The 13,997-nt window shown below is 40.7% G+C and overlaps 1 protein-coding gene across 8 annotated transcripts in view; it reads right to left on the bottom strand.

Annotated features, from left to right (window-relative positions):
* Positions 1-13,997, bottom strand: part of FRYL (FRY like transcription coactivator) — a 246,337-nt gene that overhangs the window by 18,173 nt on the left and 214,167 nt on the right. For all 8 annotated transcript variants that reach the window (XM_032632199.1, XM_032632198.1, XM_032632203.1 and 5 more), the window contains 5 exons: positions 13,885-13,959; positions 13,366-13,542; positions 9,168-9,371; positions 6,537-6,704; positions 173-423 (listed from right to left, as the gene is read on the bottom strand). In XM_032632199.1, the coding sequence (XP_032488090.1) occupies positions 173-423; positions 6,537-6,704; positions 9,168-9,371; positions 13,366-13,542; positions 13,885-13,959 (875 nt within the window). The remainder of the gene's footprint in view (positions 1-172; positions 424-6,536; positions 6,705-9,167; positions 9,372-13,365; positions 13,543-13,884; positions 13,960-13,997) is intronic.

The following is a 13,997-nucleotide window of genomic DNA, read 5'->3' on the forward strand; positions in this document are numbered from 1 at the left end:
AGTGAATGTCAATTATAGAAAACAAACCCATCATAAAAATGAGGTAACTCATTTTACCTTGGAAACATACACAGGAATGAAAGTCCATTTACTAGAACAGAGGGTCATATTTGGGAGGGGATAGGAGAAAAAATATCACCTCATTATCGTGTCTGTGATACTGTATTCTCACCTAGACAGCCCAGAGAAATCCGCTTCCTCTTCTTCACATCGTTCATCCAGTTCTTTCAGAGCTAAGGTGACATCTTCTTCACAGACTGACCCGGGGTAGCTCTCCGGAGCCGAAGGCTCTGGCATGTCAGTTTCCTCTAAATCAAGAATCCCTTGACACACGAGAGAATCCTGCTGTTCTTGAATAATATACGACCCTTCATCTTCAAAGGCTGTAAGAACTTGTTCCTCCTTTAATACTGAGCTTGTATCCTGTAAAACAATTATGTTTTTTATGGCCTTGAAAAACATTAAAGAGAATTTTACCAACCCAGAATAAATGACTATTGCCACCGACCTACATCTATTTTACTAGGCAGTCTTCATTTACACAGTTTAGGTTTTGGAATTTTTGGACTCTGATCATATAAAATTGATTTTTAAAAATATTTCCAGCTTTAAAATATTTTGAAATTAAAATGTATCACCTATTGCCACTTAGAAACATCATGGAGATCTTTTTTCTCCTACTAGGATTTAGGTGTTTACTTAGAAATATATCCTTATATATATAACACCTTCTCTCATACATATTCTAATTCCACAAAGTATAACTTTGTATTACTACTATCAATTCTCTCTTATTTGAAATGTCATTTCTTTCATTATGCTTGAACCTTATATCCAGTGAATCATGGATATAAGAAGGGGAGGTAATTCAAAATGGTTAACCCACTGGTCCTGTGGGGCTACCATGAATCAAGAACAGGTCCTGACCAATCAGGAGGCTGCTGAACGAAAACAGGGAGGGCCACCTGACTGGTTTAAGTGAGCCGAACACCAGAGATGTAAGATTTGCTTTCAGGTCATAAGACCACAGTAACTCATTTAGGTTTGAGTTCTGAGGCTGCTTCATCAATGAGTTAGAGTTCAGAGAACACTGGGAAACTTTAGACTGTTGTACTTTTGAGAATTAAATGAACTATAAACATTTGTCAATGGGGGAAATGATAATGGAAATGTGTGTTATAAAGTATACAGTGTGGACTTCCCTGGTGGTAGAGTAGTTTAGAATCCGCCTGCAGATGCCGGGGACATGGGTTTGAGCCCTGGTCGGGGAACTAAGATCCCACATGCCACGGGGCAACTAAGCCCGTGCGCCACAAGTACTGAGCCTGCGGGCCACAACTACTGAAGCCCACACGCCTGGAGCCCGTGCTCCGCAACAAGAGAAGCCACCGCAACGGGAAGCCCACGCACCGCAACGAAGAGTAGCCCCCGCTCGCCACAACTGGAGAAAGCCTGTGTGCAGCAACAAAGACCCAACGCAGCCAAAAATAAATTAATTAAAAATAAAAAATTAAAAAAATAAAGTATACAGTGGTATTTCCTTCCTATCCATTGTAACATTACTGAAATAATGTTGCCATGTGCCTGGCGTGGAGTAAAAGTTCAACAGGTACTGGCTGAATAAATGAACTACCACTACTGAAAAAGAAAAAATACTTCCGGGGTGTATATCATGTTATATCAGCACCAGTTTTAATTTGCATGGACATTAGTTCAATCAGTTTGAAAGTAAGCACTAATAGTCTCACAGCTTTTGGAATAAAGATGAACTTCTTTCAGTACTTAGACCTAAGGTTACTACTTAGTTCTACAGTAGTTCCTTATCTCTTTTTCATGGATAAAAATAGAATTTTCCTTCCAAAGTATGAAAAGTGAAATCCAGAGCCCCTGACCTCAGACCTCATCCGTAAAATTCATGTATAAAATGAAGGATTTTGACCAGCTTCTGGGCTAGGTGCTCTGGGATAAATTAATAACTACAATTAGTGTGCAAACTAATAATGGGGTTAGGCTAATGTACAAATGACGACAATATACAGTAGAGTGTGGTACATGTAAGGTAAATATAAGTGATATACAGAGGACTACTGGTACTCAAAGGGAAAGATCACACCTGGTTGAGGCAATGAAGACTAGTCTCTTTGGAGGAAACAACATACGGTGGGGCTTTGACAAAGATGGGGTAGCAATAGTGCTATGGACCAAAAGTTTCTGTCCCCTCAAAATTCCTATGTTGAAACCCTAACTCCCAATGGGATGGTATTAGAGGTAGGGGCCTTTGGGAGGTGATTAGGTCATGAGGGTAGAACCCTCATGAATGGGATTAGGACCCTTATAAGAGGACAGAGAGCTGGCTTGTTCTTTTCCCACCATGTGAGAACACAGCAAGAAGAGCTCCCAGGAAGAGAGCCCTCACCAGACAACGAATGGCTGGCACCTTGATCCTGGACTTCCTGGCCTCCAGAACTGTGAGAAATACATTTTATTGTTGATAAGCACCCCTGGTGACAGTATTTTGGTATAGCAGCCCAAGCTAAGATAGGTGGTGTCTCGGGGAAAAGGACTTAGAAGATATTGAAGGCACAGAAACATGGCAGGAAAACACAAAGTGTACTAAGGGAACACTGGTCTGGAGGTAGTTATGCAGGGAAAGCACAAACTCTTTGAGTCTTCACAGGATAGTACTTTATAAATAATATAGTATAATCATTCCTTCATTGCTCCAATAGCTTATATTCAGTACACTCTATTTAAGGTTTCCATCTGAATTTTTTTCTTAAAGATCTGGCCATTAAAGGGGTAAGCATTAGTTATTTGGAAAGATATTTTTCCTTCTACGTATCATGTTGAAATAACCCACCAAACTTCTTAGTTTAATGCTGTCACTTTTCATTAGTGTACACCTGTATTTTGTTGTCATTTGTTCTTGAATAATAATTTGAAAATAGATGTTTTACCTAAAATTATTATTATATAGTATATGCTGAAATTTTCTAATAACACCTAGAATGCATGAAGAGAGTGCTTTTTGGTTAATGGAATGAATTCCACTATTATACACAGAGAGTGAGAATCAAATTTTCTTGAACTTTACCTAATTACACAATGTCTGTCTTTCTCTCTTTCTTTCTCTCTCTCACACACACGCACACTTCCATTCCAAGTTTCATTTCCTATAAGGAATAATTTCTGTCACACATGAATCGGTATCTAAACTATTATAGATACTAGAAGAAATCCCTCTGTGGAGGTTTCTCTGATAAACACAAGGACATAATCCCTTCTAGAGTAATTTGTATATATTATAGAGAAGGGAAGGACACACTGGGCTCTAAATTTTCTGTCTTGAGGTGGAATGCTTTAGCCTATTACGTTTCTTCTTCCCGATATTAACATAATTTAAGGGGAAAAATTCAAACATTTCTAGGATTTTTTCTTTAGTTCATAAAATGTTTCATCTGCTATAATTAACTGTATTCCTCTTCTTGAGAAACTGCTTTATAGCAATATGCATAGCATATGTAACTCATATATAACTCTATATAATAGAGTTCTGGTCTTATTTCAATATATTAGTGCTTTCATACTTTTTTTAAAGGCACAATTTTGGGTCATTTAACACTGTTTGGCACACCAGGGAAAAACAAATTAGGCCATCATATCCGGCAGATACAAACTTGAATCATTCTCTTGTGGACAGCCATTCTTTTGGTGATTAATTTTAATGTCAATAGAATTATTTCTAAAAGAAATAGTATGATTCAAAAATATCTCCTTCATTCTCATCTGCCAGTGTCACGAAGTTTACAGTGATACTGAACTGCACTACTGTAAAAGGGAAAAAAACCTAGTAAATTAAAGTGTTTTTCTTTCATTTAAAAAAAGTATCCTCAGGAACTTTGTAGTACCTCGGAAGTAGGCCCATTAGATATTGTCGGATGAATGAATGTCTCATCTGAAATAACACAATTTCCAATATGTGTGGAAATATATATGAATTTCCGATTCATTTCCAATAAATATGAATGATTTACAGGAGGTAGTTTACTCACTAACTATGATTACAGCTATTTTAATTACCCAAAATAAAAGATTTCCCTGTTCGTTAACTACACAAAATTAAAGCACATGACCACTTAACCATACTGCTTTTGTTAAAAAGGTATTTCTAGGATCAGCCTGCTGTCTTCCACTGTTTCTAATGAGAATGTCTGTTGACCAGTAACATGCTATGAGGCACACCAGACACAGTAGATTAGATTAACTAGTAGCTAATGCTCAGGTAGCAAGCCTCCCAACACTGCAAGGAACACAGTCTACTTAAAGCGCAGCTCTGCACCCCGTCAGCTCCCCCCGTAGACACTTTCCTGCCCACGCACTCTGTCGCTTCGGGACCCCCGATCTCCTGCTGATATTCTCCTCGTTTGTCTCCTCATCTCAGCCCCCTCCAATCCTCCCTCCACAGCTCGGTCAGAGACTTTACTAAAACACTGATCGGACTTTAACCTTCCTTGATGACAGACTGCAAGCTCCATGTGGCAGGTAGAGGCACTGGAACCGCCTTTCCCTTTGCCCCAGAAAAAGCCAAGATTGAAGAGAATAAACACAATCAGATCATGTCCTCCTGCTGAAAACCCTGCGACGGTTGCCTGCTGTGTAGCCTCTAAGCGTGGCCTCTAAGCTTGCCATCGAGAGCGCCAGGCCCCTCCTCGGGGAGTTCCTCCCCGACTCCACTCCCTCAGGTACACGTGCTCCAGCCCCAAGGGCCGGCTTGTCAGCTCATCAGACACACCAGGGCCTTCTCCACTCCCGTTTCCTGGGCCCTGAACATTCTTTCTCCACACCTTCAAGGGATGGCTCCTCGTTACTTGTTTCACCTCAAATGCCGCCCTATCTAACTCTCTCCCTTACCAAGTCCACATTACGGTCAGATTTTCTTAGTATGAAGAGTAAGATGATCACTTTCAGATATATCATTTATGTTTTATCTGTTTTACCTGTTTATTGTGTCTCTCCTACTGGAATTAAGCTCCATAAACCAGGAGCCTTGGCCTGTTTCACACGGTGCTATATGCCCAGGGCCTAGGACAGTGCCCAGCACACGGCAGGGGCTCAATAAATAAATATTGCTGAAATGTCTGACTGCCTGTGTGCCCCGTATTCCCAAGTCGGTATCTGGTACGGGGCTTGTGCCATGACAGGCATCTCTGGGAAGAATGAAAATTCATGACTTCCTATCATCTCAAGGTAAAGTGTGTCTTTAGCATGGCCTGTGGGACCCAGCATGTCTTAGACTCGTCCATCTCTCCTACTGCTGCTACCTGCACATACCATGTTATTTCACATGGCCGTGTCTTTCTGCACGATGCCCCTCTGCCTGCAAAGTCTCAACTGCCACAAAGCCCATCCTTTGCCACCATCACCCCTAATGCACAGCTGATCGGTTGTCCTTTGAGTTTTCACAAAGCTTTGAGCATGTCTATTATTGAGTTTCTCATATTGGCATGTCGTGCCCTTTTTTTAAACCATCTCTGTCTCCCTTAATAGACAGTGGACACTCTGAGGACAGGGTAATGTCTTATTCATCTTTCTAGCACCTAATAGAATGCCCAGCATCTAGTAAATCTCAATAAATATTTGTTGAACTGAATTACCTAAACTTCAGCCGTACTAATGTGAGCATTTAAAAAACTCCCCAAATGCCTTCATTTCAGAATATATCTGCTTACTGTAAAGATCTACGATACACTGTCAGTGTAATAAGAACATGAGATTTCAACTGACTCAGATAAAAAGATCTAACGACTAGACTGGTCTAGATCTAATAACTACATTAATTTGGTTAACACTGAAAAAAATATAGTATTTTCCTAATACCAAGGCATAACAGCATATATGAGAGAGCTATAGCAATTACAGTTTAAAAAATATCTGTAATAATCTTAAAAAAAAGAAACAAAAAAACTAAGAAAACTAATACTTACTTATTTTTGGTCAGTCATTAGCTTGGAATCTGGCTTACTTCTCACAGGCCTTTCCAAAAAACATAATACTAGTAGTTCCAAAATCTCTCTAAAAGGTTTCATTTTAACCAACTGCTAACACAGCTGGCCTGAGGTTTTCATCCCAATTATAGCACCAATCACAAAAACCCAAATACAAAGCAAAAAGAGAAGAAAAAACAAAAGCGGTCCTTCAAAGAAGGCACAGCGCCACAGAAGATGCTCCCATCCCCAGAGAAGCGCCTGTACATTAACCTAATCACGTTCGGCAGCACAAAATGTTCATTAAAAACACTCAGGGTTATTTTTAACCTGTAGGTCATTTCCTTAATCTATCAATTTTTTTTTTTTTTTTTTTTTTTTTCCAATCATCAGATCTGACCATATCACTTAACCAACAGGTTAGAAATACTGGTAACAAATCAAATTAATTAGCGTATCAGATGAAAACTCTTTCAAGAGAAAAGCAAGGGGTATAACGGATTGCTAAAAAGAGCCCAGATTGGCCATGCACCAGCCCCCGTGTCTCCCCACCTCAGGCAGCTGGCTGTTAGCATTATCTAGAGAAGCTTCCAGACTTGGGGTCTCATCTCTGATTTGCAGCACTTCTTCTGTTGAGATGCTGCCCGTGGAGTCTTGAGACTGAAGAAGTAAATCAGGATGGTCTGGCATGGTTTCATCTGCAGCAGAATCACTGTTTAACTAAAAGGAGAGACAGTAAGATAAGGAATTCATTTATGAGTCAGTGACGGTCACAAAGGCCACAAGAAACATTCTATGTTGTAAGACATTCTGGGGCCATAGTTATAAAGAGCTTCTTTGACTTCCTAAAATTACTTTTTCCCCTCATTTCAGCCTATGCCAGAATTGGTGCTGTGAACGCAAGCAACTAACCCATCAGCAGAAATGACGTATCCGTTAACAAGGGTTAAATTTTGCTAAATAAAAACTACCAAAGTGAAAGAGCTCCTTGTGACTGTGTTAATCTTGACCTAAAATTCTTATTTTTACAGTGACGTCTCGTGCTTGCAGTTGGTCTAAGGACTCGTGAAGGGGGCGCTTTCACTGGCTTTGGCACCAAACGCTCAGTGGATTCTCAAGAAGCAGCATTAACTGGGAAGCAGGCACATTAAGTCTGAACTGACCATTCACTTATTTAAGCAAAAATCAATACCACAAAACTTCAGTAAGACGCAAAGAATTAGGACAATAAAGTTGTAATGGCAGGCCAGCCTCAGTGGGTTTATGTTCTAAGAAAATATTACAATTTTTCCTCTTTTAAGCAGGGTTATACATTTTTTTTTTTAGGAATTATTTTTTAGGTGTGAAATGGTACTGTGATTATCATTTTATTTTATTTTTTTGAATTTTTTAAAAGTATACGTTTTATTTAATATTTAGATACACTTTTTTTCTCTTTTAAAAAATTTAATTTTTTTTAATACAGCAGGTTCTTATTATCCATTTTATACATATTAGTATATACATGTCAATCCCAATCTCCCAATTCATCACACCACCACCCCCCTCCTGCCACTTTCCCCCCCTTGGTGTCCATACGTTTGTTCTCTACATCTGTGTCTCAATTTCTGCCCATGCAGGGTTATACATTTTTAACGGCCAATATTTAGCATAAGAAAAATCAAGTTCATGATTCAGAATAGATAAAGGCAAAAACTAATTTTTTTTTTCCCTGTGAGGAGGAATCAGCTTCAAATTCTTTTTTATTTTCACTACCACTATGACTAGGGTTGGCCTTCTAAGGAGACAGTCAGTTCTGCCCTGAGAGGCTCTCATGGGAGCTAACCTTTGTTAAGCACTTACTATATGTCCTCCCCATGAAATTCCTACGAGGCAGGTACTGCAGGTACTACTGGGAGAGGGTAGGTAACGACCACAATTACACAGCAGGTTGGTGGCACGATGCCAGCCTCTGAGCCTCTAGTCTGCCTCCAGGGAGAGCCTGGACCTTCTTCACTGAGTCGCTGCTACCAGCAACTCACTGTTCCTTTAAACGCGCACAGTCCCAGGAGGAGACTGTCCCTCAGGTAGCATGCAGACCGCCTGGCTCAAATGCACTTACTCGCTGTGTGTCCTGGGACAAGTCACTTAATCTACAGAACTGCTGTAACCAGACTTAGCTTGTGTGGTTGTGGGGAGAGTTATAGTGACTAATCCACGTAAAACACCTTGCCCAGGGCCTGATGAATCTCAAACACTCAGCGAGTGGTAACTACTGCTACTGTTATCAGCAACACCTTATCGCTTAATACGTGATAGGAAGTTATTGGAAAGACATATTGGGGTAACGGTGAGATGCCACAACAGGAGAGGTGACAGGAAGACAACCACAAGCTGACAACTGTACATGCTCGCTGTCTAAAGCCAACTCAGCCTGGCCTTTCAACAGCACTGCCAGTGCTTTAGCAGCAGACCGAGTGTGATGCAAACAGGCCCAATTAAAGAGAGGCATGAAAGGGCCCTCATGTAAGAGCGCTGTAACTGTAGCTGCCGCCTGGTCTGCACTAGCTGACTCCTCATCATGTGGGCCACGGTGGCTAATCCACACCCCTTCTCTCCCCTTGTCCTGCCACCTTCAAGTTCCAAGCCAGCTACCACTTCGTGCTCGCTGCTCCCCTCGCTCCACACTTCTGAACGGACAGACTACTCCTGCAGCCTTCGTTTTCTCATCTCTCTCTGTCTCTCTCTCTGAATATCTGCCATCTGGCCCTTGGAATACAAGTCAGAACCTCCATATAACTGACGTGATCTTGCAAAGAGAGCAAAGCTGTGCTCCATCCTTCCACGCTGACAAGGAAAGAAAAGCAGGTGGAGAATTAAGCGGAGCCGGTGCTCACGCCGATACCAAAACACGTATCATTCGAGGCGAGGGCCTGTAAAAGTGCCCCGCACGACTCACTGTTACTAGGAGAGAAGCAATGGCACATACGTCTCAGCGGCTAAGCGGCACACAGTATCGAATGTGTGTTAGTTCTGTCATGAATAATGGAACACTGCATTGCGGCTACAATTTTGTATTTTCATTTCACTGTGTGCATTTCACCTGCACTGAAATGAAAATCACAATATAGAGAAACAGTAATTACTAAGTTGGAAGTTAGGAGAAAGGAGGCCAGCTGTCACTGTACGAAAAGGTCACTGTACCATCTGCGTGCGTGAGAGTATCTGGCTTGCTGTGAGTGCTGCTTCTTCTTCTGAGGACTCGTCCGTATCCTCCTGGTTTGTCAGGTTCAGGCTGGGGGTGCTGCTGGAACACTGGTACTCCTGGAGGGATGGTGTGTCCCCTTTGTCTATACTGTCCAGTGAGCGCCTGCGGACTCCCCAGTTGAAATTGTCCATGCTTTCACCCTGGAAAAGCAAGACATCGTTTCTAAGACCTCAAATACATGCTTATAAATACAGGAAAGGTAATACAGCAGGAAAACATACACCAAGATGAGAAATACTTAATGCATCATCATAAGCAGAGTTTCAATCAGCCCTTCAATTTCTTGAAACTTTTAAAACATCATTCAATATTTATAATATTTAAAGGGATCAAAATATTTGGTCAATGACCTGTTTTAACTAAAGAATTCTCTTGACTTTCTATCTTATATTACTGGGGACCAACTAAATCTACTACCTAGGCCATTTCTATTCTAATACACAAACACAGATGAGACCACAAGGAAGACAAATACATCACAGATGACAACAAATAAACAATCCACAACACCAGGCTGCAACTTACCTGCAGCTCCTGGTTAGCAAAAAGGAAAACACACAGAATTAGAAAGAACGAAGACAAACATGTAAATATACGCTACACTTTTGGGGAAAACTCTTTGTGATTTCTCAAACCCAAAGACTGATTCAAGCTCTGGATTAAGCTTTGTGCAAGAAGCCAACATGTGGTTCAAACTACTTTTTTATGCAAAATATATTGTGAAAAAGTCAGAGACAGACACTTAAAACAACATTTCTATGATACACTTTTGGCAACACAAACTTTAGGAAAATCTTCAAAATTTACATAGATTTAATGCTGGATACAATGTAAAACTGACTTAAAATACCCACATTCAGTTGACAACATACAGGCTCACGATTATTTTAGACTGTAGCATGGTTCTGGCTACACCCAATGGTCATTTTTTGCTACAAAGTAGTTTAATATCAAGATCATATTTATCAAAACATAACCTTTGCCAATCTCAAAAGGTCAATAGGCAATAAGACAAATTTCAATTTCGCCCCACTTACGGATTTATATAAGTTAACGTTTCTGTTATTCCAAGCTGATCCTCCTTTCGTAAGGATATAACTCTTACGCTCCTCTTTCTTAAGCCCTGATGACAAATTACAGTGTGTTGGCTAGCAAAATATGACTTATGTGTATTCCTTTACCCAAGAGGGATTGTCCAGAATAGAGGTTTTCAGACTTTTTTTTTTTTTAAATAAAGCAGAGGAATACTCATGTCAAATGAAATTTACGACAGAAATCAACTGTGCAAAACTGTGGAACAAAACCAGGGCTGCTCCGGTTGAAAAAGGGGGCCAGGAGTCCTCGGATCTTTCCCTATTTCTCAGGTATCCTACAAGCCCTAAGGCTCTGCAGGTCAGAGTTTGAAAGTCACCTTCCTAGAACATATCATTTCAAATATTGTGATGTAGCAGAACACATAATCATGGCAACAGCCCTTGATATATGTCTGGTGAATGAATGAATACACACTGTGGGCTTTCAAGGTTGGGGGATATTTTAGAAGTTTCATTAGCAGTTAAGTTTGTTTTGTAGCAAAGTACTTCCTGTTACCATGTTCGAAGCAAGACTATCTTTAGGTTTTAGAAAAGCTCTATCATTTGATTTGGCCTAATTATGAGGCATAAATTAACACCACCCTCCCCAAATTACTGTGACTTGAATGAAAGACAGAACTACAATAAGCATCTTTAATTCCTTCTAAGGTTCTATTCAAAAGTCATATTCATTACTACGGACATTTTAGAGTACTGGATGAACCTGAAAGTATTTGCATTGTTCTTTAAAAAAAAAAAAAGGCAAACAAAAAAAAGAACCTGACCATTACAAAAATGTCAAGAGCCAGCCTTTAGAGATTCTAAATTCTGCGCTGAAAAAAGCAAGTAACTACAGAAGAATTTATAAGTGGCTCATGCCCGTGAGGTAGGGCAGCAGGTCTCTTGAACCCACCACACTTCCTTGCCTGATTGTGCAAGTCTGTCCAATTTCCTACAACATGTTTTTCAAACTGTGGGAGCGACATCAATTTTAGAGGCTGGTGAGCTGCTCTTTTTAAAAAAAAAAAAAAAACAAATGAAAGGAATAGAAAATATCACTGTGCATAGCATAGAGTAAGGCTGCATATTCTTGAAATTTTTATTTTAAAGGTGCGTCCATATAGATACACTTGGATGTGATATAAAATGTACTAGCAATGGCCACAGCTCAAAAAAAGAAAGTTTAAAAGCCACTGCCCTATAAGACGCTGAATAATACTTGTTCTTGGGCTCCTGTGAACCTGTCCAGTGGTGTCTTTGGGAATATGGCGAACTATGACATAGGAGCCTGTGCCGCCCCTCAGCCAGGGTAAGGGCGTCTGCTGATCTCTGAGGCACCATGGTCATACCCTCATATCTGCAGGGGTGGGGGGCCTGGGGGGCCGAAGCACACAGGAGGACCTCCCTAAACTGGCTTCCTATCAACAGCTAATGGTGTGACGTGGCAGAAGCCATTACATTTTATTCCTCCACCTCACCTGTATGAGCCAAAGGAAACATCCCTTCAAGAGGGTTGATGAATGCATGCAAGTTATATGAGTGATTTTAATGTCTTTGGACAGAGATGTATCAGTGACACGGTATGGATACTTGACAGAAGGCATTTGGGGCTCTTGAAGATAGACATTTATAACAATTTTAGAATGAACATTTTTGTGATCTGTTTGATGTAAACTTTTCAGATTTAGGAGACTGTTGTTTAGGGGACTGACATCAGCTACAGGGATAGGCCCTGAACTGCCTAACATAACCAGGGCAGTGGGCAATCCTATTCTCTTTGCCACAATGACTGGTTTAGAAATTGGCAAATGTCCCAACTTGGGCCAATGAGATGTGACAAGAAGTGTGCTAAAAGTATTCGGAGAGTAACTTCTTTATTTTCATGAGAGCATTTCTGGAAGTGACCCCTGCTTCCTCTTAACACTGCTGTGTGTGGACATAACCAAGGTCGTCTGAGGTGAAGCTGACTTGCAGAGAAGGGCAGAGCCTACAGAATTGCAGAGAAACAGCCGGAAACCTCACTGAGCCTTATCTAAAATAAGCTCTAACTCTGGGCTAGCTCAGTTCTAGGAGCGTAAATCTGCTTTCTGAGTTAGATTTTCCATTTAGGAAGCATCTAAACTGACACAGCTATCAACTTTCTCTAAACGGAGTCAATATCAAGGACAAAGTCCTTGGTATTGAATGAAATGAGGCATTTGAGAGAGCTGGCTCCAACCTAAAGAAGAAAGTGATGATCAATGTCATAGGCAGAATCTCAGCCATAGGAAAGTGTTCTAGAAGAGAGCCAAAGGCGCCTTAATCGTCAATTTAGTTTCAGGGCCACCCTCTTTAAAGTTGTCTGATAATTTTTTAAAAAATAACTAATTTTATTTTTATTTTTTTGCGGTACGTGGGTCTCTCACCGTTGTGGCCTCTCCCATTGCGGAGCACAGGCTCTGGACGCGCAGGCCCAGCGGCCATGGCTCACGGGCCCAGCCACTCCGTGGCATGTGGGATCCTCCTGGACCGGGGCACGAGCCCGTGTCCCCTGCATCGGCAGGCGGACTCTCAACCACTGCGCCACCAGGGAAGCCCTTCTTTTTTTAAATTTAATTTTTTTGGTCACGCTGCTTGGCATTCAGGATCTTGGTTCCCCGACCAGGGATCGAACCCGTGCCCTCTGCAGTGGAAGCGTGGAAACCTAACCACTGGACTGCCAGGGAATTCCCCATGTCTGGTATATTTAAATGTAATTTTTACTATTCTGCCGCACATTAATTTGTATAATTCATGCAAACATTTAAGTCTAAGCGCACCCTCGATTAAAAAAAATACTTTCGAAGAAATCCGTTTTTACTCTATATTTTTAAATATAAAGATGAAAAATTAGATGTTCCTTTTATTTCAGACTTATTCTGCTATGCCTAACTGTACTAAGCACGTTTAGTTTCCAGTTTAGATTTTCACCTTCTGACTTTACACCGCCCTTAATCAGGAAAGATCCTGTGGTTAAATCCTTCATTTTCATGCAGCTGTTAACTATTCTATCAATATTATAAAAGAAAGCCCATATCCTTACCTCTGCATCCTCCAACTCAACATCTAAAAAGTCAAAATCCTTAAAAACGCCAAACTGTTGTTCACTGCTGTTATCTTCCACAGCTACTTCTTCCTCTTGGATTATGTCCTCTGTTGCAGAAATGAGGCTAGTCTGTTGGTCCCCGACTTCCAAATCCTCATTAGAAGAAAATACAACCTGACCCCCAGCCAAAAACAAAGCAAAAGAAAACAAAACAGAAAAAGGCCATCCATCAGCTTTGTCACTCTGAATATGGGACATCAGTGCCCTAAGAGCCATAGCAGGCCTCATTTGTCAATGAGCTCAGAGCTTCAATTTGGTCTAATGTCTAACTGGGTGTGTGCTTAATTAGCATAGCGGCCAAGTGTCAGAAAGGCAAGTAATAGTTTTTTCATTCTTAGTCAACACTGTAAGTAAGGTTAAGTTAGAAAAGGCAAGTAAGGAGACACAATAATTTCCGTTTCTTCATGGACTAACATGATTGTTAAAACCTTCACACAGGTTTTCATGATTACTCACTGATGGATTCTTCGGAAGACCAGACTCTGGACCACAGAGAGAAAGCACATTCATTAGCTTTTCTCTTGTTCTTCGCTAAGGAGAAAGAAAATGCAAACGTTACGATTCCTGAT

The sequence above is a fragment of the Phocoena sinus genome, chromosome 5, assembly GCF_008692025.1.
Source record: "Phocoena sinus isolate mPhoSin1 chromosome 5, mPhoSin1.pri, whole genome shotgun sequence".
In the NCBI taxonomy this organism is placed as follows: domain Eukaryota; kingdom Metazoa; phylum Chordata; class Mammalia; order Artiodactyla; family Phocoenidae; genus Phocoena; species Phocoena sinus.